This window comes from Corvus brachyrhynchos, unplaced genomic scaffold, assembly GCF_000691975.1.
Source record: "Corvus brachyrhynchos isolate BGI_N302 unplaced genomic scaffold, ASM69197v1 scaffold312, whole genome shotgun sequence".
In the NCBI taxonomy this organism is placed as follows: Eukaryota; Metazoa; Chordata; class Aves; order Passeriformes; family Corvidae; genus Corvus; species Corvus brachyrhynchos.
This window is the reverse complement of record NW_008236640.1, coordinates 717489-742664: the sequence shown is the minus strand read 5'-3', so window position 1 is coordinate 742664 and position 25176 is coordinate 717489. Positions and strand designations below refer to the sequence as shown.

Below are 25176 nucleotides of genomic sequence, written 5' to 3'. Positions count from 1 at the left end.
CGTTGCATTGGCTTTGGAAACAGCTTTTTTTTTTTTTTTTTTTTTTTTTTTTTTTCAGAAGCCAAAGGCATGTTCTTGCTTTGTGGAACTGGGTGTAGGCTTCAGCTTTCGCTTTCCTGCTTTGTAGACTTTTGCAAGGCATTTTTGCCTACTTCATTTCCCCTTTGGCTCCTCTGTCCTTTCAGTTAAAGGCTGTTGAAGCAAGGGCGGTGAACACTGCCAAGCCCCTGACTACTCAGCACCATCATAAATGCTCACTAGTAAGTTATATTCTCTGCATTACACTGAGATTTTTTTATCATACTGGATCAGTTTCATGAGTCCAGTCTCAGTTTCAGCACTGAAACTTGGCTGTAGTTCTCTGTCTGTAAATAACTGCTAAAAATAAATGCTAGAACGTGTCACTTAACACAGACACCAACTAATGACACACACGTGAGAAAGTTCCTCAAGGGAGTGCCCTTCATGGAATTCCTGTTTATCAACTGTGCTTATTTCTACCTTCAGTAGTCTGGGATTTTATCCTTTGCAGAAATGTGACTTGTGAAAGACAAGACAAGTGCAGAATTGGAGTATGTGACCAGAAACATGTATATTTCTACTATTTTCTTGCTCTCATTTTACCACTGAAAAGTGATCTTCCTTGACATGGAGAGGGAAAATAAAGGAGGAGAAAAAGGAACGTAAAGTAAAGGCAACTGTAGTTATAATAGGAATAGAGGAGAGTTATAATTGAGAGGAGGAGGAGGAGAGGAAGACCCAGAAGAAACAGTTCTGAAGGTTAAACACCTGCAATGACATTCTAAATGCCCACAAGGAATGAGGTTTGGTGATGATCCTACCCCCTGCCCCATCTGGTATCTGACTATCTTTTGTTTTCAAGGCATGTTTAACTGTCCTGTGCCCTTTGAAGGCAAGGGCTTCCCCTTGTAGTAGTAGAGTTAATGAAAAGCAGATTTTTCTTTAGCGTTGTTAGTTCTTCTTGATGCTGTTATTAAAGCTGCTATTAAAGGATTGCTGACCAAGATTGTACTGAAATAAAGTGCTTTTTGTCCTGTTCTAAAATAGCAATAGTAACATTCTACTTGCTTGATTAAACAAACAAACAAACAAAACACACACAGAACAAAAAGCCCCCCACAGTGATGTAAAGAAATGGATTAATTGAAACCATTGCAAAGTTTATTCTGCATATAATTAGTATAATTATTTTCTAGCCCATGTCCAGATGGCTATACTTGGGTGATGACAGTCTATCAACATCTGTGTGTGGACTTTGCTTTGACTACTGCTTTTGTAAATAATACAGGAGGATATGATACATCAATAGTGTTTCTGCTGTAGTGGTGAGAGTGGGGTTCTGCCAGGTTTTTTCTGTCAAGGTGGTGTATATTGGAGGAGAAAATTGAGGCAGAGTCAGTCCTCCAGCTGCTGTCCTGGCTACAGGCAGTCTCTCCCTGCTGTGCTGTTTTGAAGGCTGTATGGTGCTTCCAGTTGCTGCTCGTGCTTCCTGTGAAAGGCTGGAAATACAGGGGCAGAGTCTGCAGTGGTGAACAAATGACAGCAGAGAGCTCTCATCTGTTATGGGTTGTTCCCCCTGTTCCTTCAAGGTGGTTGTGCTGCTCTGTGATAACTTCCTTGTGCTTTGAAGAGGATGCTGAAGAATAGCACAGATGAGACAGAAGTTACTGTTTGCCAAGGGTCGTAATCTTAAATGTGTTAAAACCTTTCAGTGGCCTCCTTGGAAGCAAAATTAGCCAAAAAGAGAGTTTTGAAAAATCTCAGCTGAAGACTGATAAATGCTGCAGGATACTGATTCTTGCAGATGATATTTGATTTAGTAGTATTTTTCTCGTGCCAGTGTTGCAGTAGTGCCTTCTGCAGCTGGATGCTGTTTCCTGGGTCTGCACCTGCTTTTAAAGAGCTTTCTACTGCTACTGCTGACTCAAACAGTAGTTATCACAAGTGGCTTGCTTCCTTGTAAGTGGTGGGATTTATGTTTCCTCTTACTTAGAACAGCAACAAATGTAGTGATTGTTCCTCAAATTACTATCTTTTTCCTCCCACTATAGGAGATTTCAACTATCGTGAGACAAAAGTTTTGCAGAAATGACCTCTTGTCAAGTCACTTTTGAAGTAAGAGGATCATCAGCAGCAGGTACTCAAATCATGCTTTTTCCATTTTGTATGGTTTACCTAGGAGAAAACTTACTAGAAGAGTGTTCAAAGGCTGTCTTGTCTGTTTTTCTCAGAGATAAAAGTATGTGTTAGTTCAAATACCAAAATTATAAATCATTGTAAAATATATTAAGACATTTCATGTATGAATATGAAAATGAGAATTGGGAAATAATTTTTACCTCTTTCTCCAAACAATTTAATCATGTGCTAGAGATTTTGATGCTAACTGACATGGCTATGATTGGTTTAAAATCTTCTCTCTCTAGTATCTTTTTATTCCCTGGAAACGAGCATTTGTATTCTGAACCATGATATTTAGGCACACATTGACATGTTTGTTCTGTTTTTTATTCTCTCTGCATCCCTGTTGAAAGTTCTCACAAGATGTGACCTCTGGCAGAAGTTCAGGACAGAAAAAATATGCAGTTTAATTCAGTATTCTGTCTATGCAAAAAAAGAGTAAAATAACTTCTGTAGTCCAAATGAGGAACACAAGGTATCACATCAGGTAGAACATGAAGATTTGGTGATAACTTGGTGATAAATTGTGCATATTACACTGATCTTCATCTTCAGGGACTTGGAAGGAAGGTGGTGTGGTTTAACCATAGCTGGTAGCTAAGGTCCACACAGCTGCTCCCAGCTGTGCTCCTTCCCAACTTCTTATGTACCCTCAGCCCCCTCTCTGGTGGGGTGAGAACAGAAAAGGCCTTGATGCTGTGAGCACTGCCCAGCAGTAACTGAAATATCCCTCTGTTATCAGCACTGCTTCCAGGACAAATTCAAAACACAGCCCCTACTCACTAGTGTGAAGAAAGTTAACTCCACCCCAGCCAAAACCTGCACAGAAGTTCACCAAAAAAGTAACTGATGGTTGCCTAAGAGAAGCAGATGAATGTGGGAGCAGATTGGCAAAATTCCTGTGACAGGCCAATACCAGATGGCAGAAGTGTCTCCTGTAGTTGGTGGGGAAGAAAATGATAAAAACATTTTACAGGTTTTGACATCTGCCCTGTGTTAGACCTCTCCTGTGTTTCTCCCTCGTGATTTGGCATTTGGGAACTGAAAACTGACACTCAGTGTGGACATAAAGCTGTTAGTAAGGAGTAGAGTTTCTTATAGCCTTCTGGAGAAAATTTTAGATTAGATTGCCCTTTGCTCAAATGAGACTGTACAGCACTGGTGTAGTTGTACCATGGAGTATTGCAAGCTATGCTCTCTCTTTGTCCTGCTTGCACTATTGCTTCCACAGGTGTGATGGCACTGTCACTAGCAAAGCTGGCTTTGGATGTATAACTTCTTGTACTAATAATATCTGCAATGAAAAGTAGGATTAGTGAGAACTAGATCCTCAGTGGCTGTTCACAAAGAATTATCTGGAAATACGGCATGAAGAGGTGACACAAAAGGCTGCTTCTGCCTATGGTAATATTGGTATTGTTGGGATTTTTGTTGTTATTGTTGGATCAGTGAGGCTGTTGCAGTCTTTGAGTTGGGGCAGAAGGCTTAGATTAACCTTCTTTGCTGTAGCTGAAGGAGCTCTGCCGGGAGCAGCCTTGAATTCCATGACAAGGAGAGGGGAGAAGCTGAGGACCCCTGAGCTCAGAACATAAACCCAAGATAAACCCAAGCCAAATCCCACTGGTTCAGAATTGCCTATGAGAAGGCAGTTTATTATGCATTTCCCTTTGGCTTTACTGGGATAATTAAGGCAGTGTTTTACAAATCCTAGTTCAGCCTCGGTGTGATTGTTGAAGGGAGCTTGGGAGTGGCTGCCTGTCTGTGCTAGTTTGGAAACAAACCAAGGGGACGTCCCAACTCAGAACTACAATTTAACAGGAAGATTAACAGAAGGTATCTCCCAGAGGGAGTTACCAGGGATGTATCCTGGAAGAGATGAAGAACGCTGCTCCACCTGGTTTGAACAGCTTATGAAGGTGGTGATAGAATACATACCCCTGGTTGCATCCTATGTTGTAACCCAAGACCAACATCATATTCAAGTGTTGCCTTTTGTGTGTGGCTCCTTACTGAGTGAGAGGTGGTCACTGGATGTTCACACATGTTTGTTTAAAATGGGAGCCCACAGAACTATTCCAGCTGGCATCTATTAAGAGGAATATAATTAGATGGCACTTCAAAGTTTGGCTGTGTGTACACGAAGATGTGCTAAGTACTGCTGTTTTAGAGGGTCATTAAAAGAATTTTAGCTTCTTTTTAATATCTCCACTCAGAAATTCTACCTGTGTGGTGTTCAGGTGGTCTTCCCGCTTTATCTCCTCCCTGCAAAAACAAATCATCATGTGCTTCAGGATAGGGTGGAAAAGGGAAAGCACCTGACACAGGCAATTTTTTGCAGGGAATTGCATACTAAATATACTCAGAATGCAGATGTTTGTCTGTATTTGTATGCTTACAGTGAGCATCCAGAAAGCTTGGGCTTCTTTTTTTTAAGAATTACAACAGAAGTTTAAAAAAAAAAAAGACTGAAATTCAAGGTGTTATCTAAAATTATTTCAGTAAGCTGCTTTCAGAGAAAAATTATCTTACTTTCTATCTTCTGTAGACTTTCTCCAACCCCTGAGTCTGCAGAGGTTTCTTTCATAAACAGGCCTTGTAGTATCCCTTATTAGTTTAACTGGAGAAAATGGACATGATTTTAGAGGCATAAGGACATCCTCAAAACTGTAACTTTGTACTCTGAAGTGTCAGCTCTGCTAGTGGCTTAGGAAAAGGTAGTGTACACTTGTTGCATACAGCTTATCTTCTTTGTATCTTGGGATTATTGTGTCCCCCACACTATTCACTTGGAGAGCAGGAAATACGAGTAGTAGGTGCTTGCATCCTTCTTTTCTAGTGCCTAACTATACTTTAAAACTCCATATTTTCTCATTCTGCAACAGCTTTTTATTTCTTATGTCTAAAAATCTTGGTGAAACCCTGTAAGAGCAAAACACAAATTTGTTCATTCCATCAGTATTTATAACTGTTGTTCTTACAGTCAGATACATATAGGTTTTATATTAAAAACAAGGGTAAGTTGCAGTGGTCACTTTCAGATATCCCAAAAGTAAGTATACTGTTGTGACCTTTTGGATTCTGTATCTATGTATGCATTAAGATAAGTATGACAATTTCGTGTGGGTTTTTTCTGTGACAGTGTTACGTTTTGATGTTCGGTAAAAACTGAAAGCATAGCAGCAAAATTAACCTTATTTCTCTTGGAAATCAAATGAATTGGATATGTTGCCTTGGGAATAATGCTAGCAACCTCCCGTTTGTCTGTGCTTTCTAAATTGTTGGTGTGAATTTGAGGCAATATGTACATATATTAAAAAATACAGAGTATCTAGGAAAAGAACTCTGTTATCTTGAGATTAATCATTTTACTGTGAAAATTTGCCTGCCACATTCCCAGAGATGTTTTGAACAGCATTACTTAGTATCAATTTGGAAGCCAACCCGTTTAAGGGCCAGGGTTGTCTGTAGTCCCTCTCTCAGATCCTTAGCATGGTGAAGAAAATGCTGTTGTAGTTTCGGGTGGGGTAACATTCCTTTCTGAACAGACAGGAGGGATTTTAGATGAGTGATTCTGGTGTATATATTTGAAATACTTGAAAGTTTGACTGTGGGTGTACTTTTTAATGTCATCTAGCCTGGAGTAATAATGATTGTGGGGTTCTTTCTGTTTTTTAGGAGAGGTTTTTGCAATATGCGGGAGCTGCAGTGCTTTGGGAAATTGGAATCCCCAAGCCGCAGTGGTCCTCCAGCCTGGGGATATGTAAGTTGGTTGTGATTTTTGGTTTTGTTTTGGGGATTTTTTTTCTTCTTTTTTGATTTTTTTTTTTTTTTTTTTTAAACTTGTTCCATTTGAAGTAGCACCAGAGTTCTGGAGCAATGAATTTATTCTGACTTTGAGTTTGTAAACTCTTGAGCTGCATGTACTGTCAGTAGCACTCCCGAATTTCTTGTGTTGCCCTTGAGCATTTTAAATGCTTAGGAATATGTTTAAGACAACATTAAACTCGGGTGTGCTTTTCTAGTTACAGATGATGCTTCTGCAGTTGTGGCTGGCATTTCAGTAGTTTAGCTGTAGACACTTTGAATAGGAAATTGCTTTGGGACAATTCTCAGTCCCATGGCTATGCAGCAGGTTATAGGAGATGTATAGGCTAAAAAGAGGGTAAACACTTTATAGTGTTTACAAGTTATTATTGTGCTACAAAGTGATGGGGAGAAGATTATTTAAGCTGAGAGTTGCATTAAAACTCTTAGGGGGAGGGATGTGTGTATAAACATGAGTGTACATAAAGGAAGTTTAAATGCAGTGGAAGAATTCAGTATTTTCTTAAAATGGTGCCAGCTTATGGCAGCTCCTGTGATGCAGGAAAATATGGCTTGCAGGCTGTGTTTGTAATTCTGTCGATGACTTGCTGTGTGATCTTGGATGAGTCTCTGAATTACTTCATCATGTTTTCTCCATCTGTTGAATGGGGATGAGAATTCTTGCTCTCTTAGAGCACTTCAGATATGTCAGTCAAGAAGTGCAGTTTCAATTCTAAGTACATCTCATGTTTTGTGCATGTTTGACTAAGCTACTTCATAGTAACTTTCCTTGCAACAATACACTTGATTTTATTTTAGAATATTACTTAGACATATACCTGAGATGGCTGTTAGGCTGTATTTTGAAACATTTTTTTTTGGTTGGTTGTTTATTTTTTCTCCACAGCACACGTGACAAAACATGGAAAGCTACCGTAGAGCTTCCAAGAGGAGTTCCTGTTCAGTATCGGTATTTTAAAGGATACTTTCTAGAACCTGAGGTATGTACAACCTTTTCTACTTTGAGTTGTCTCATCCCTAGTGAAAATTCCCATACTTGAAATACAAAAGGATTTCCTGAGTTAAACATGAGATTTTTTTAGAAATAAGTCTTGAATTGCAACATGTGAAACATTAAGACATTTGTGGAAATACTCACAGTTCACTTCTGGAAATACATGACCATATGCTGTTAACTTTAATTATATTCTCTCCTTTCTTTTACCAGTGTTAGTGTTCTAAAAATTTCAGTGGTAAAGAAATCCCTGACATTTTTTATAAAGCTTAAATAATATGGTGAAGTTCTCAGTTAGAATTGAATATGGGCTTCAGCAGGGCATGGATCTCAAGTGATCCATGGAAGGAATGTGATAGTATGTGATATCTATAGCTTCCATCCTATATGATAGGATGGAAGCAAGTGATAGTAGGAGAAAAATGATTAGTGTAGGAGGTGTGTTAAAATTTGCCTGATTTACTACAGTTTTTGAAATCACTGCAGATTTTTTTTTTTGTGAAGCATGAGAAATATTTACCAGATTTTGTGCTGCATAATTTAACATAAGTTAATCTCTTGAAGTGAAAAGGTGAAACAAGGGATGAGGCATCCCATTGTTTTCTGTATGTTTGTATATAGGTATTTGCACGGCTTGGAGGGAAAAATAACACCCAAGAGACAGAGACAGATGTGTTTTTACAGGTATTGATGTTAAAGTTGCATATGACTTGAAATTATATAAATTAGAGTTTAATGTATGTGGCAGCGTACTGATCTGTAAACATTGCACTCAGGTAGGGGGAAGTTCTTCAGATGGAATGAGGCTGCATCCAGGAAAAAGCTGGGCTAAGTTGGGAAAATAAGCAGCACTCTTGAACTGTTTTTCTTAATAACAAGTAATAACCTTAAGAAATTTAATGCTGCCTTTGCTGTCTTTCTTATTCTATTAATATCCTGTAGCTATTCACCCTGGGCCTTAGTTCCTCATTGAAACTGGGATTATGGAGGCTCTAGCTAAATGTGAAAGGAGTTACAGAATCATCTCATCAATATCTTTTAAAAATTTCAAATTACTGTCAAGAGCATGTAAGTTTTTGTCAGCCTTTTTTTTCACTAAAAATCATTTCAGTGAAGGATACGAATTTCAAATGAAGCACAATTCTGTTTTTTTCATTTCAGCATGTGAAATAGTCTAATCAGAAACTGGTATTTTAATTGGTACTTTGAGGCAAAAGAAGGGAAGTCCAATAATAGTTTTATTTTGCTGAGGTCAAACTGAGGCCAGAAGTAGATTAATTCTTACAGCTTAGCATCTCTGATGGTATGCTTATATTTTTTTCTGCACATGTAAGCAATGTAAGTAATAGCACTCTCACAAAGCAGAGTTAGTGAGCAGGGATTGAGCCATAGACAGTACACAGTACAATTTCTGTTTTACCATTTGCAAAAGTTTACCCTCTGTATTGGTGAGTGTGTTTCTTTGAGTAGGTGCTCTGTATCGTGCACACTTTATGTACCGTGTGATGCAGAGTCTGCCAAGGTAAGTATGACTTTTATGCAATACCAGCATAAAGAGCTCCTAAATGTAAAGAGCAGGAAAAAAGGAAACCACCCTGCAAAACGAAGTATGTGAATTCCTGGGGTACAGGGTTATTATCCACTTAGTGGTGTCTGGCTTGTACCTGTTAAGTGCACAGGAGTTTATTTCTGGTAAAATAAAGTCTTTTGAAGAAAAGAAATCCAGGTAAAATGTTTTCTTCCTCTTTTTGTAAACCTTTTGAAGAACGATGCTAAAGTAACAGGAATGTCATGTACAGTATAGTGCAAGTGAGACAGTATATGGAGAACTTTAGCATTAAGGAAACCCTGATAACAAAAAGATACTTTTAAGTTAAATTAGTCTGAATATTTTTATTTCAGTGGTTTTTTTCATTAGACATTGCATGTGATTATTCTCCTAAATTTGACAAGCTGGAAATACATGGTCTCTGATACTTAGTTTTTTATATCAGTGCAATTTTATGTGTAGTAGAATAACAGTGTAATCTTAACTATATGTTCAAGTCTGAGTGTATGAATTTGACATCACATAATTAGTAAATCATGCTGAAGACAGATCCACCTGAAGTTAGCATTCCCTTCTACAGCAACTGCATCTCTGAAGATGCTTGAGTTGGGCATGGTGTCAGAGATGGGGGTGACACGTTTACACAGAGAAATGGTAGTTCCCAGATTATCCATAGTAGTGCTACAGGCTAGATGTGAAAATAGAATAATTGAGATTTTAGGGGGGAAAAAAAAGAAGTCTTTTTCTCACCTCCCTTTAAAAAGATATGATTTGACCTTAAAATTTTTTTACTTGAATGATAGTATGAGGTAATGGGCAGTCTTGTTTGTAGTGAAGCACGTTGGTGTTAACATAACTGTGGTTATGTAAATAGAGCAGGTGGTTTTTTTTAAATACTCAGTATTTGTAGAATTTTTGCATGAATACAAAAATAGGTATACAAAGAACCTTTTATTATAAAATTGGTGTCAGGTCTTGGCTCCTGCATATCAAGAGATTTTACTGTGTTGTAAACATTTTGATCTTAACCATTTAAAAAGAAAAATAGATACATACACTTGGATGAAATAAGATGGTAACTTAAATTATTTTGCTCGAGGTTGTTCTTTCTTTGAACATAGTCTGGTACCACTGAGCTCCCTGTGAAGATCTTCCTGGGTTTTATTCTACACTCACTTTCTGTTGCAGTGGCAGAGGTGGTGGGTTATGAGGGGGTGAGTGTGAGGCACACCAAAACTCCCTTGGTTGGAATTTGTCTTCTGTATATCTTAGTTTTAGTAGAATAATTTTACATGCCATGTTTGTGTGATGCATATTTGAAAACCTTAGTAAGGAGCACATTCTGTTCAGCTATGTTCTGTATTTGCTTTTAAAACAGTAAATAAGCATGCAAGTCCAGGGTTACTTCTTTCAAGGCAAGTGTGAAAGAACTAAGCTATCTGTGCATAGGACTTTTATAGCTATCTGTAGTAGGACTTCAAAAACTGGATTGGAGAACATTTTTCACACTTGCTTCTTAATTACAGAGGTTTCAAATGAGAGTTAAATTTACTTTTTTAAATGTAAGCAAATAAATCCATTTAGTGCCTGGACTATGGTAATAAAGGTGAAACTTAGACTGAGACTCAGTAATTATTGCCTTAGAAAAGCTTTTTCTAGATTAAGAACCCATGGTTATCGTGATAGTAACAAAAGCATTATTATCTGCTGAGATAGCAGATTGTGTGTGAAACTGTTCTTGGAAATACTAGAGCTATAAAATCCCTACTGAGCTCAGCATTTCCTGCCCAGGTGACTTTTGTGTGCTGCTGCCTTGCAAGTTAGATATGATGGCTGAATGGCTTTAATTATTTAGTTCAGTGCTTAATTATTGTCTTCTACATGGTACAGAAATCCAGAGGGATTTTGGTCAGAAATGCAGCTTTAGCAATTAAGTCTAATTTAGCTGTTTCATATTACTGAAGTAGATTATTATTCTTGAAACATAGTTTTAATTAGTAAAGTGCACTTGGATAAATGTGTTTGTGTGGCGCTTTTAAGATTTGGTTTGAGCTTTCCCCCCTCTCTAATGCCTGCTCTGTTGTGTTGCCTTGAATCAGGAACCTTGGAACTGATCTCCTAAATTACCATTTAAACATCCACAGAAGTGCTTTCATTCTTTAATTTTAAATTTTAATTGTAGTGAGTACCCAGGCACTTCATGCAGATGGTGCATCTGCTTTGAACCTTTGAACCATTATGCTAGATAGGCATTTTACCCTTAATTTCCAAAGTGTCTAATGACTGCTGGGGGAGGCCCCAGCTTCTCATAATGTGAGAGGACTTGATTTTTAAAGGAAGTTCTTGAATGGCCTTTAAAAGCTTTAAAATTGCATCAGATGTTCAGCTAGTCAAGATCAAGCAACATAATGTTTGTGTTAGCTTTTAAAAAATATAAGTGTCTGTATTAGCAGAAAAGGATCCTCAGTGCCACTTACCTCAGCGTACTGCCCATGAGATGCTTGATGTGACATTTGAATAGATGCCCTTTTAAGACTGTCCTCCAGAGACTCTCCTTTTAGGCAACATTACCATACTATTAATACTGATGATACATCATTTAGTTCTGCTGCTCAGCTGGGCTGTTTTTCAAATGTGGTCAGTATATGCCATGGAAATGACATTACTATTTTCACCTCATTTTACCAGTAGTTTCTGTTACATGTAATTAAAACATTTTTAAAATGCCTATGAACTCAGAGATGGTCTGAGCAGGGATTGAGAGGGTTCTTAGTGATGTCTGTGCCTGTTCTCTAATCCATTGCCCTTTTTTTCCAGGTAGCTTTGCTTGGCTCTTCTAAGTATGGAAAGTGTTGAGGGTTCCTGGGATTAAATGCACAATCAGTCCACTGTTTCCTTTCAGGAGAGGAAATTGTGCTGAGTGTGTCCAGCATGGTGTCCTTATTGTTGGGATAATGTTATTCAAATTCATTCATCATTTTAGAACCTAAAATTAAAATGGACAATTACAGTAGAGTAAGAAATAAATTGGCATTTTCATACAACATGTTGGGGGGTTTTACAAGGAAAAACCTTTGCTTACCTTCTGAAGAAAGCAGCTTAATCCATGTTAGGAAGATTTGCACTGCCCAGGTTCAGAAACTAAAGTTGTGCACGTGTTCCTGGGAGCTGCTGTCAGAGATCTTGCATGCCTGCATGGTGGGAGTAAATGGCAGTCTCCCTGCTGACAAACATGGTTTGCAGCTTTAGAAACTGTGATTGTGACAGGCAAATGTCACTGCGCTGTGAAAGAAGGGGAAAGAAACTTCTCATTATTTACTGTTCTAGAAATCCCAACAGTGGGCATTGTGGCAGCAGTGAGACGTTCAGAACCACAACTGCCCTACAACAGGAATAAACTGGATGCAATAATATAATTTTGTTTATATTTTACTTGTATTCTGTCTTCAAAACATAACTAAGTGTATGTGTTTTATTCTGACATGACCCTTAAGTGTAGATGCCTCTGAACTCGTTAGGAACACTGCTTTAGCTGAGACTCACAGAGCAAACCTGTCCTACTGAGCACTTGTTAAATATTTGGCATTTGCTGTTAACTCACCCAAAGGCATGGTAGATTAAATGTGGTCAATGTACGTCAGGAAATCCCATCTGCATGTAAAGAATTTATTGGGTGAGCTGTAATGGAACAAAGCATTGTGGTCCTGTGTGATTATACTGCTGAGTTTGAAGCTTGTCTGGATGTCCCTGTGGGTCTGAAATCTGTTTAAACAAGAACCTGAAGTACTGGGATGAGCTGGCGTTGAAGCTTCCATGTCTTTGGCAATAGTAGCAAATATTTTTGGAAAGAAGAGTTACTTAGGCCCAAACCACCAAAATGACAAACTGCAGCTTTGTGACAGTGTTTTTTTACATCTGGTAGTAACAACTGTGCCAGGCTAGGGGAAACTTCTTAGGGTGACTGAGTTGGGAATCAGGCACGTTCTTTCTGTTGTTAAGTTGTGGTTACCTAAAAGCTTTTACCTAGAAAGCTATTTCAAACTTAAATTGGTCTGAAAGAGGAGACTGTGTTACTGTTCTGGTTATCTGTCTGAGTCTTGGCTATGTTTGTCAACAAATGTATTCTTTTGGTGGACAATATTTTTTGTTAATGAAAGAATCTAATTTATCCTGCTCCAACTGGAATAGACTGCAGGGGCTTCATTGCTGACTGATTGGCTCAATTATTTATGTTCTAATTAGATGGTAAATAACTTGCTCTCTAGTACCACAACTAAAGTAACTGTGTTTTGTAGTCTTTGAATTTAGTAAGGCAAATTATGAAGGAGAATGCACCCCTGCAACTGCTATGTGCATGAGTAGATGCTGAGTGCTGTTTGGAATTAGAGATGTGGGGTATGTTTTTTCACAATCTGTTGCTGTAGCTTGAGAACAAAATGAGCACTCTAAATGAGGTCAGAGATTTTTTTTTTTTGTATCAGAAGGAAACTAAAGTAGTCTAGCAGAGTACCTGTAATCAGTAAAGGTTTTTAATGATTCCATGTAACTTCTCTGCCATGTCAGACTGTCACAAGTTTTGTCATATGTATTCACAACACATCAAATAGAGTCATCAGCAGTTGCAGGGGTAAGAAGCCTCATCTGTTTTCTTTCTTTCTCCTTCAATCTCTCTCTGTTTCCCTCTCTTCTCCTTCTTTTACTTCCTTAAGTCTCTTAAGTTTAGTTCACAACCATCCCAAACAGCTTCATGGGTACAAAGTCAGATCTAACAAAAGAAATTATTGCAGACATTTAACTTTTAAATTACAGACTATCGATGGTCCCTGCGAAGTCATAGTTCACACGTGGGAGACTCATCTACAACCACGATCAATTACCCCTTTAGGTATGGGCATCAACTGCATCTGTTTGAGGCATATGCATAAGATTGCTGATATGCTGCACACTGGTTTAGAGGGATTGATAGCTTTAGTTTTAAAATACTTAAATTTATTAATGTGTGGGAGGTATAGATTTTTTCTTTGCACAACATGGGCCTTACTCTCAAAATATATATGTGTATATATATATATAAGTAGCTTCAAAATGGAGTGGATGTGAAATTCTTTGCTGTCATCCTTAAGATTATGTGGGTTGGTTTTTTAATTAATTTGGAATTGTAATAATTTTCTGCAAGTTTAATTCTTTGAGACTAAGGATCCATATTATCTTATTTAGAGAAAATGGGGGGGAGGGTGTGAAGTCACTGCTGTTTTTATTTAAGTACTATTTAATTAGTAAAATTTTAAACCAAAAATGTTTAATTAGGCTTCTTTAAGTAAATGGATGAACATGAATGGACTTATTTACCCGTCAATTTAGCAGAAATGTATTTTGCTGAAAGACAGAAAGGGTGGCATGCAGACTTACATGTAAGTTACTAATGCCTTTCTGAGCAGGGAAAAAGTTTGGAGTTTAAGAGTGACTGAAATAACCTTTGAATGTAGCTTGTAGTTTAGATCTCTTATGCTGCTATGGCATGTTTTATGCACTGTCTTTTCTAGCACATGAAAAATACTATTTTCTCCACACTTAGAAGTTCACATTTGTTAAAAACTTCCTAATGACTTGACAAAATGTCTTTTAGAAAGAAGGTGGTATCAAAGAAACTGTTAGTCATGAGTAGTACCACGATCACACACGTTCCGTTCTCCCTTTGCCTTTTTTTTTTAAATTTCAGTTGAATTAGTAGCGTTTCTATTCCTGTAAGAAGACCATTTCTGTATTTGTCAGTAATTGATAAGGGAAGCAGCCTGTCCTCTGCTAGGGCCTAGACTTTATCTCTAAATTTAGACTACTTCATTCCAAAGAGTTGGGATTTTTTTTTTTTTCCCAAGTAATACTCAATTCTTCATAAGCAGTTTTTAAGAAAATGCAGCAAACACAGCTATGTTAGCACTGGGTCATTATGATCCTAAATTGTTGCCTGTGGTTATTAAAAAATTAGGTTAGAAGCCCTATGATTCTTAGGGGAAAAAAAGGGATTAGTCACTGTAGAGACAAAATTATGTGAAGATTAATGTTTTGAGAAATGTATGGTTTGTTTAGACTGTTGCAGTTCTGTTAATGCTGGTGAATTTACTTAGTGCCTTAAGATTTCAGTTATTAAAGCTTTGGAAAGAGTAAGGATAAAAGTAAGTGTGAAGTGAGTGGTTTCAATATTTCATGCTAGGTTGGTTTCTGTCATGTGGGCAGAATAAGCATTTTAATTGTGACTAACTCGATTTAAAAGCTGTAACTATAAATGTGCAGCAGGGTAACTTGTATGTTTGCAAGAAACTTTCATGTCTTTGACACTGCTTTGACAAGTAAAGCATCTTAGGTACTAGTGGGATGTAGATATCAGCAAAATAGTTCAGCAAGCCAGAAAATTGTGTAACCTTTTTACTCAGTTCCGATTACTTTAGGTGAAATGTGGCATTTTGTGTGTTGGTTGTTTTTTCGTGCAGAAACTGAGGAAAAGCATAAATTGGGATAAATCTTTATAGAAGGTTGCAAAAAACATGCTGCTTTGTCTGTTTCAGTTTTCCTACCTTTTTTTAGATACACTTTTTAGAAGTGAAGTGGAAAAGTAGAATTAATTTAACTTGGCAATGATTTTTAAATGTGAATACTAATTAATTTTTTGCCATTCTTTTCCATTCCTTTTAATTCTAGAAAATGAAATTACTGTCGACGATGGAGACTTTGGAATCTGTAGTAAGTGAGATACATTAACCTTTATCTATACCATGAATTTAAATTAAACAAGGTAAAGTCTTGTAATTAAAAATGTTTGAGATAGATTTTAAGAAGAATTGCTTGTGATAGTTTTCTCTGCTTTTACAGTTACATTTGTATCCAGCATTTGTGCATTCACACTCAGGCTGTTACCCCTTCTAATGGTAATAATAGGCTGCTAGGAAGACTTGAAGTGTTGTCACTCTGATGGTGTTAAAGGTTGAAATTTGGGAACTTTAAATCATGAGCATGTGTTTTTGAAAATACAGAATAGACTTAGCTTTCTCCTGATACCTAGCCTTAGAAAAACTCCTCATGCCTAGAAAAACATGGTCACTCACACTGAATATACCCACTCTGCCTCTTCAGTTAGAGATGCAGCTGCCAAAAGGTTCTTGTAAGCCCACACTTCGTGTTCTTGTGTGTGCACAAATGTCTCACTTCTGTCAGTTCTGAGCCACCTCTCACCTAATGTTCAATCCTCTGACTCTGAAAGTAACTCCTTATCATACCTCACGCGTCTTGTATTCAAGCTTTTCCATCCTTATCAAATGATAAGTTTGGCTCTTTAGGAACTCTTCAAAACTGTGGGGTTTGCTTCAGCACCTTGTTTGCAGCTTGTGTTTCTGGTCCTCCTGCTTGTAGGCTTTCCTTGTTTTGCTGTTCAGGTTGAGGTTTCTCCATGCTTTTCATTAAAACTGTTGCTGTACCCTGTCCTGCAGACTTACACTGCTTCACTGGCGCTGATTGTGATGAGCTAATTGGACACCTGTACCTCAACAGAAACAGGGAGCCTCTAATTGCTTATGAAACTTCAGAGTTCCTGTCAGTATTATTCCATAGACTGAGAGATCCCAAGACAAGGGAAGGTTACTCCTGCCTTTGGAGACTTAATTTAGCTCTTGATAGCATATATGTAAAATTAACACTGGAATACTCAGTGCTGTCCTGCAGACAGTTGGCACATGATCACTGTTCCTGCTTAATCCCTCTAAAAGCCAGCAAACAACTGCAGCATCTGTGGTCTGTTCTGGGTCCTTCAGAAAGACTGGGGAAAGGCTGCCCCCAAGACTTGCTCTTGCATTACTGTAGAACAATATTGGTGATAAGGAGGATTATCTGGAAGATGATGGCAAGAGGAACTGCCTAGATGTCCCTAAAATAAGTTACTAAAAGGTCTTCTCCTTTTTGTTTGGTTTTTGATAGATGGTATTGAAACTGTGGATGCTGGGTGGCTGACATGTCAGACAGAAATAAGGCTACGTCTGCATTATTCTGAGAAACCCCCTGTACTGATATCTAAGAAGAAATTTAAAACATCAAGGTTTAGGTAAGAGCCTGCTCACCTCAGTATGCAATTTATCTCGTGTTAATTGTCAATACTAGTGGTTTGTTGGTTTGTTTTTTTTTTTTTTTTTTACTTAATTAATGTAGCCTTTAAATTCATTTTGGGTTGCTAATAGCCCAATTTCCAAGTGTTAGAGCACAAATACATACTCCATACGTGTTTTGGTGTTTCTTGCTTTCTGGCTGGAACTGTAGTGTTCTTAGGTTCTTACTTAAATCAGTTTGAAGCTTTTATCTGCAGAGGTGCCTCAAAAAGCAGTCATTGTGATAACTCCACAGTTAATTGTCAGAAATGCTATCTTAGCCCTGGTGTTAAGAGGACTGCACTGTTGCACACAGTGGATAAGGATTTGGCTGGGTGGTTGCTCTGGGTGTTGTGGTCAACAGCCTGATGTCCAAGTGAAGACCAGGGATGAGTGGTGTTCCTCAGGGGCTGGTGGTGTTGGTGACATGGAAAGTAGGATTGAGTGTCCCTTCAGCAGTTTGACACCAACCTGGGGGGTGCAGTTGCACTGGAGGGAAGGGATGCCATCCAGAGGGAACTTCACAGGATTAAGAGGTGCAAATCTCACCAAGTTCAGCAAGGCCAAGTGCAAGGTCCTGCTGCACTTGAGTTGGAGCAATCCCAAGTACAGGCTGGGTGGAGAAGGGATTGAGAGCAGCCCTGAGGAGAAGGACTTGGAGGTGTTGGTGATGAGAAGCTCAGTGTGACCCATCGTTGCACACCTGCAGCCCAGAAGGCCAATTGCATCCTGAGCTGCATCAGAAGCAGTGTGGCCAGCAGGGTGAGGGAGGGGATTCTGCCCCTCTGCGCTGGTAAGGCCCCACCTGGAGTGCTTCATCCAGCTCTGGGGCCCCCAAGATAAGAAGTATGTGGAGCTGTTAAAGTGAGTCCAGAGGAGACCAGGAAGATGCCCAGAGGGCTGGAGTGCCTCTGCTGTGGACACAGGACAAAAAATTTGGTGTTCTTCAGCCTAGAGAAGAGAGGGCTCTGGGGAGACCTTTGCAGCAGTCCCTAAGGAGAGCTGAAGAGGGACTTTGGACAAGGGCCTGGAGTGATGGGGCAAGGGAGAATGGCTTTAAACTGAAAGAGGACAGGGTTAATTAGATATTAGGAGGACAGTCTTTAGTGTGGGGGTGGTGAGGCACTGGCACAGGTTGTCCTGAGTTGTTGGTGCTGAATCCTGGGAAGTGTTCAAGGCCAAGTTGGATAGGGCTTGGAGGAACCTGGTCGAGTGGGTGCCCCTGCCTGTGGTAGGGGGTTAGAACTGGATGATTTTTAAGATCCCTTCCAACCCAAACCATTCTGTGGTTCTGTGATACTTGATAGATTGCTTTTTTTCCAGTTTTGATTTGATTGCCTCTCCCAGCCAATTCCAGATTTTCTGATGAGGGGAAGGTTTATTTAATATGACACTCTTCAGTAGATTTAATACTTACATTGTGTTCTCTACAGCTTTGCCTTTTTTCCTTGCATGTTATAGCAGGTAAAGAGGGCAATTTCTGAAGCCAGCTTCTTGTCTAAATTAAATGGTTGAAATAAAATTTGATAAGCTGGATGCATTCACTAAATACTCTGTCCTAAAACATTGGATCTGTCCAATAGTTTCTGCAACAGTCACTTGTTTATGCCAGTGACATTTTTCAAGTTTCTGGAGTACCTGTGTTGTGACTTGTTGGTTTTATTTTTTTATGAGGATTAATAATGTGGACTTGGTGTAATAGATTTCTATGATTGTAAGTTTTTCTTTGAGATATGACTTCAGTTTTCCTGGTGAATTGGCATCTATAAATGATAATCTTTTATCCTGTCTGCTGTGTCTATGGTGCAGGAAGGGCTTTGGGTTACTCATGTATGCTTACATCACTGGTGTAACTCATTTTGTGTGGAGGGTAACTCATTTTGTGTGGAGGGTTTGCTCGGTATAATAAAGGATTCTGAGTCTTATAGAGAGGCTTATGCTTCTCAGTCCAGGATTTTTCAGAAATTGCATTCAGTTTAAATGCTCATTTAGGATTTTTCAAAAGACTAAATTAGTTCAGCCTCTATTACTTACATCTAACAGTATACTTACTGCCTTATCCCAGAGATACATCAGCAGCCACCAGTGTTCAAGTCTGGATCTTGATGTTTACTGCAGTTTTCAGTGCCTTTCATTAACCTGTCGGCATTATGGGTGTCAGTCTGTACAGGCAGGCTGTCTGTTTGGCAGCCCACATAGTCTGGTGGAGTGCCAATTCTCAGACCACTAGTAGAGTTTTCATATTTACCCAAGTTCAGCTTTTAGCAGTGACTTGGGCACTGAAATCTGACTAAAATATTATCTAGACAATGGCTGCGAACTCTTGCTCACGTGAGGGCCTGCTGGATACGGTGCTGTTCTGTGGATGGTGGTGGTGAGAAGAATTCTTGTGTTGTATGAGCTTCTGCTCAAGCTTCTTCCTAAATCCTTATCATTTGCAAAGACACTCCAGTGACGTAACCATTTGTTTTGTGTTTCTGGTTGAGTAGAGTAAAATTAACCCTAGAAGGCCTAGAGAAGGATGATGACGAAGAGGGCCAAGAGAAGACATCCCCTACTGTCCCTCAGAAAATGGCAAACACTGTGGAGTTCTCCTTAATCAGTGACGACGACTACAAATGTCGGCACTCTCAGCCAGACTGCGGCTATGCTTTGCAGCCGGACCGGTGGATAGAATACACAATACAAACCATGGAGCCTGATAACTTGGAATTAATATTTGATTTTTTTGAGGTATGTCTCTTTACATCTAAGAAGCAGCTGCAGTCTGCCTTTTGGAGCTCGAGTCAATTATTGTGAAGATTTCACTTTTGAAACAGGGCTACTGCCTGATATTCTTGATCTTTTGGATTTGTTTACACAAGAATGAGACTATTGACTCCCAGCCCATTTTGTAGAAAGGTTTTGTGAGTCTTCTTGATGTGCCACGGAAAGTTTTTCAGTTCTGCTTATTTAGAAGTCAGTACAAATTAGACTTGAATCTGTGTGTGTGCTGTATTGCATGCTGTTAGGTTGGTTTGATATTAATCCTTTACCAGAGCTAAGTTATGCTTCTCCTGCTTGAACCTGAACAATGTGTATATGAACTGGTTATATCACAATTACCGAATCTAAATGTTTATGTTATAAGCAAAAGAGATTCCTCTGAACTAAGTAGTGCAAATTAAAACTGGATTCTCACCACTGTGTCTGTTATTTTGCACTATTTTTTGCCCTGAAAGATATTAATATTTGAAGTTCTTTTTAAAAGAAAGCAACTTACGCAGAGCAAAGTGTCTTAAGCATTCTCTTTTTGGTCTGAAAATGGTTTCAAGATCACTTACAGTCTTAATTGTGAAGTGTCTGCATAGTTCCTGAACTTGACTATGGTCAAGTGCACATTCTGCATGTTAGTTCTTCCCTGCAAGTGCATACAAAGTTTTTTAGAGTTTTAAGCATCTATATTATTCCAGTTAATTTTTGTTCTAAACGTGATGTGGGCATTTTAGAAGACAGACTATTCTGTGCATGTAATTTTGATCTGAAAAGCTTTTCAAACGTAAGGGATATCAAAGACAAGTGTGAGTTTTGTAGATTTCCATCAACATTTTCATATTCCTGATAGTAATTTGTAACTCACTGGTACATCAAACAATTTTAGCCTGAAATTAGTGTTTTCTGTAACACACAAGAAATTTGTGTTGTGTCCTGAGGAGCAAGACAGAAGAGTTTGTTTAGAATTCTCACTTATATCTAACAGTAGGGGTTTTGGGTTTTTGTTTGTTTTGTTTTTAGGAAGATTTAGGTGAGAAAGTAGTACAAGATGATGTGCTCCCAGGTCATGTAGGCTCTGCCTGCCTCCTGTCATCCACAATTGCAGAACTCGGACAGAGTGCTGGAATTCTTACACTTGCTATTATGAGCAGAAATCCAAGGAAGACAATTGGAAAAGTTAGAGGTACAGTTGATCCCAACACTGATGTAGATAACTTTTCCTCAAAGCCATCTGCTGTTTACTGACGTGTGAAGCATTGCTGTTTTTCTTGCAGTGGACTACATAATAATTAAACCAATCCAGGGATACACTTGTGATATGCAGGCTTCATATGCAAAATACTGGAAACCAAGGACAACTCTGGATGTTGGACACAGGGGAGCAGGGAATTCTACAACAACAGCTAAGTAAGTTTGTTTGCATTTTAGACTGGGGAGATTGTTTCATTTCACTGACATCTGTTGAGGAAGCAGAGAGTTTAAAACGCTGCAACTATTTAAGTCACTTCAATATCAAACATGGGTGTTCTCTACAACAAAAACTTCTGATTTGTATTTCTGTTGTTTCAATTCTGTGCTATAAGGCACCTAACAAACCCTTTTTCTTGGTTTTTTTCAGGCTTGCTAAAGTTCAAGAGAATACCATTGCATCCTTGAAGAGTGCTGCCAGTCATGTATGTACACACATTTTCATACACACAGCACCTGTGTTGTGCAAACTAGGTTGGCTTGTATGATTAATTTGCATGATTCAATACAGTGAATGGTAATTGCGCTGATGTAAATGATATCAAACCACTGTGGAAATTGCCTGAGTAATGGGAAGTTAATAGTAGATTAGACTCTCACTCTCAAGTTCCTTAAAAAAATCAAAACTTCCATGTAGTACATTCTGGTTGTGTTCTAATACAAGGAGAATTTTAATCTCAACCCTGTACAGACAGTTTGAATAAATGAATAAAATTTTGGCACTGCTAGAGTCTGTCCTAATCCTCTCAGGTGGCAAAGGTCATGCTCAGGGACTGCTGTGTACTGAAACTTGCTCTCTGAAAATGTGACTTGGGAGCTGAGCTGGTAGAATAAACCAATCCTTGTTTTGGTGCTTGCTGCAGTGAAGACTTGGAATCCTAAGACAGAACTTCCAGTTTGGGAGATAATAGCTCCATGTGCCTAAATTCTGTGATGGAGGTGGTCACTTTTATTCCTTGCAGTAATCTTGATCACTGAAAAAAACTGTAGCTACTAAATTACTGTTTTGAACAGTAGTTCTTAATCCCTGAGTGGACACTACATGTTTAGAGAAATAAAATGCTCACAAGAAATATGCATTGAGGCAGAAATTTGCTGTGAAGTCATCAGCAGCATCACCAGACAAGTGCTTTTATCTATTTGCAGATTGAAAAGGCTGAAAACCACCACTCTGAAAATATTTCTGCTGAGAAAATGGCTGAAAAAAACCCCATGTCCTATTTTCTTTTTGTGCTGATTGAAAAAGTGTGTGTCAGGGTGCTAATTTGATGAATGGTATTCTTGGAGGCCTTCAAAGGAATTATTTGCAGACAGTCAGTATAAGTAAAAAAACCCAAACCTGTTACTGTGTGTTCCTCTTTCCTTCTGGCCCTCCCTCTTTTCCAAAAGACTGTGCTTAGAGCTTTTGGATCTTTCTTCCTTTTTAAAAGCCTAACAGAAAAGCACATACAGCTGAAAAGGGCAGGAGAATACTGGATGCAGCTATTTCTGTCCTTGCTCTTACTGTGTTAGTCACTAGTGACTCCAGAATTTTGTTCCTATATGGAATATCTCCCTAAAGCCTTGGCAGTATGGAGCCATCACTTGTCTCTTGGTGTGGTGGTGGGGAGGAGGGAGGAAGATGCCTCAAAGGCATCTATGTTTAAAACATCTGTATCTAAAAATATCATCTTAGTCTTTCTCTGTAATCAGGTTTATAAGACTTGAGTCTTACTAGAGGGTTTACAAGATGAAGCAAGATAGATAGACACACACACATATATATGAGCTGTATTACGGTAATTAAGATAATTTGCCATGTAATTCTTTCATCATTGATAATCAATCCATTGCTGACCATGATTTAACTGGTAACAGCCAGTTGTATTCAACTTCTGCTTGATGTCTAGGACCTGTGAATGCTTGACAATACTTGCATGCAGTTCTATAGTCCTTGTGCATAAGTAATTAACGGGCTTTTGTTTTGTTCTGTGTGTTTTTCGATTTCCTGCAGGGAGCAGCATATGTGGAATTTGATGTACATCTTTCTAAAGATCATGTGCCTATAGTATACCACGATCTCACGTGTTGCATGGCCATGAAAAAGGTAAGGAAGATGAGATCTGTATTTTATTTATAAATATGACCATTCTAGAAACTTAAAATGTCAAGCTCTCATAGAAATAATTCTGGGGACTCAAGGGATGGAATGGGAATAAATATGCAGCATTACTTTGTGCATAGAGCAGGGAAGCTGAGTTTTTCCTTTCGATGTTGTAGCAACAGCCTTTCAGATGCGTGATTTGGCACTCTTCAAGCCTACGTTGTGCTTATTATTTAGCTTCTGTTTGATTTAAGATTTGGAAGGAAAAACAAGACAACTCCACTATATTCAGTGGGGCCTATGGGACTGTCTTAGATTCAGGCCTGAATGTTTGCATTCTGTCCTGTTCTGGTTATCTTCTCTCCTAGTTCTGGCAGTGAATCCAGAGAGAGATTGCAGAGCACACTGCTCTGTCTTCTTGGCACTGAGTTTTGTGTCTTCAGACTCCCACACCCATTGCAGTATTGCACTTTATAAGAAGCTTGGTTTTGAACAGTTGTGGAAATGGAACTTTGACTGAGGGGAATGACTGTTCAGTGTGTCTTCACTCAGTATTGTCTTGCTCAGTAAAAATTTCTTAGTGAAGAGGGAAAGTGAGAAATGGACAGAATTTTTTTGACACCGGATCTTTATTTTGGGAGTGGGGAGTGTGTGTGTGCCTCAGTTTTACCCCAGGACATTTATCTTTTTTTTTTAATTTGAAACATTGGATAAACAGCAGTAAACTGAACTGCCTTGGACTATTTTTTACTGCATTTCTTTACTTGCAAACATCTTTCCTGAATACATTACCCAATCAAGTTTTTACAGAATGATTTTGCTAACCTTTTGAGAAGAAAGAACTTTAAAGCCTCTGACTTGCATGAAAGACCAAACACTGTTTTTTTTCAAATTGACATCTGTTTTATGCTTTTAAGTGCCTGTGTTCTCTTGAAAATTGATCATCTTAATCATAAGATATCACTTGTATCTTTATCAATAAAATAGGAAACATTAGTTGCCTTTAATGCTACTATATAAAGAGTGTGTAAGGTTTTTTTATTGTTTTCCGTGATGTTTAATTATGTGTTGGTTCTCTTCAAAGAAACTGGACACAGAGCCTTTGGAACTGTTTGAGATTGCAGTCAAAGAACTCACATTTGATCAGCTGCAGTTATTAAAGGTATTGTTACCTTGGCTAGTACAATATACTGCGTGTAGAATTTCAAATTGTGTATGAAGCTTAGGGGTTTTGGGAGTAGGTATAGATAGTTTGGGAGAGTACAGTTTAAAAATTGTACAAACAGAACAGTTAGTTAATTCCAAGAAAAATACTTTTGCACCATTGTTACAACTTGGATAAATTTCATTACTTTTATCCTCTAGAAATATGGTATCTAATTTTCAAATGTTGAACTGCTCTACCTTCCAAACAGAAGTGCCCTGCCTACATTAAAAGAAAGTCAGGGGATGACTGGGCTACTGAAGACCCTGCTGAGATACCTGTTCTCAGTCAAGGAAGGCATCTGGCTGGTCCAAGAACCACACGATTCTTTTTATTTATAATTACTTGGTCCACTCCTTTTTGTAGAGAGAGAATTTGAACGGAGTAAGGGAGTTGGCCGTGTCTGGCCTGATTCTAGCTCAGTATGTGTGACTGTAATATAAAACAGGTCAGCCCTCTGCACTGGATTGAACCACAGAGGAGGGATTAGTGTTCAGACTTTTTCACATCTTGATGTTGAATTATAGTATGTGTGGGTTTACTCTTAACATGATTTCTGAATTTTCAGTAAGAATATTTTCAGTTTGCTTTTGAGCTTCCCTTGAAATCTTTAAAACAAAGTTTTAAAGAAAATTGTGACATGTACTAGATGTCCTTTATTCTTTAATAAGTGACTAAAACTTTGTCTATAATGGACTTTTAAACTTCAGAACTATTTACAAGCAAAATTAGTTACGTTTTACATGTAGGAAGATCTGTATGGGTAGAGTGTTAATGTTGCTCTTGTGCTCTTCAGCTGGCTCACGTGACGGCCCTGAAAGTAAAAGATCACAATGGTATGTACTAGTTTGGAAGAGTCTTGGCACTGGTGTGCTACCATGTAATTATATAAATTCTGTGGTTGCAGTTGCTTGTTCTAATCATGTTTGTCCCAAACATTTCTAAATGCTTATGTAGGTAATTTTTGTGCATGCTGTAGAGTTCTTTACTGGGAAGAACTTTACTTCCTGAACAGAAGTTACTCCCTTGGGAAGCGGGGACAGAAGGGTAGAAGGCAAATGTATAGAACAATATATATATCTGAATAATCATAACGAAATTGCCACTAATGTTTCCACCTTATGCTTCTCTGACTGTACCTTCAGCTCTTGAGAACTCCTGACGAAAACTTTGGTAACTGCTGTGTAG

The 25176-nt window shown here is 38.5% G+C and overlaps 1 protein-coding gene across 3 annotated transcripts in view; it reads left to right on the top strand.

The window, feature by feature from the left end:
* Nucleotides 1-375: 375 nt before the first annotated feature.
* Nucleotides 376-25176, top strand: part of GPCPD1 (glycerophosphocholine phosphodiesterase 1) — a 36596-nt gene continuing 11795 nt past the window's right edge. Inside the window, exons 1-15 of one of the 3 annotated variants that reach the window (XM_017726716.1) lie at nt 376-1980; nt 2073-2158; nt 5878-5962; nt 6914-7007; nt 7643-7705; nt 13380-13455; nt 15267-15308; nt 16536-16659; nt 19189-19432; nt 20474-20636; nt 20728-20860; nt 21072-21126; nt 22695-22787; nt 23869-23946; nt 24785-24824. In XM_017726716.1, the coding sequence (XP_017582205.1) occupies nt 2110-2158; nt 5878-5962; nt 6914-7007; nt 7643-7705; nt 13380-13455; nt 15267-15308; nt 16536-16659; nt 19189-19432; nt 20474-20636; nt 20728-20860; nt 21072-21126; nt 22695-22787; nt 23869-23946; nt 24785-24824 (1339 nt within the window). In that variant the 5' untranslated portion in view covers nt 376-1980; nt 2073-2109. The remainder of the gene's footprint in view (nt 1981-2072; nt 2159-5877; nt 5963-6913; nt 7008-7642; nt 7706-13379; nt 13456-15266; nt 15309-16535; nt 16660-19188; nt 19433-20473; nt 20637-20727; nt 20861-21071; nt 21127-22694; nt 22788-23868; nt 23947-24784; nt 24825-25176) is intronic. The other 2 variants (XM_017726715.1, XM_008644376.2) reach the window with 2 other exon arrangements.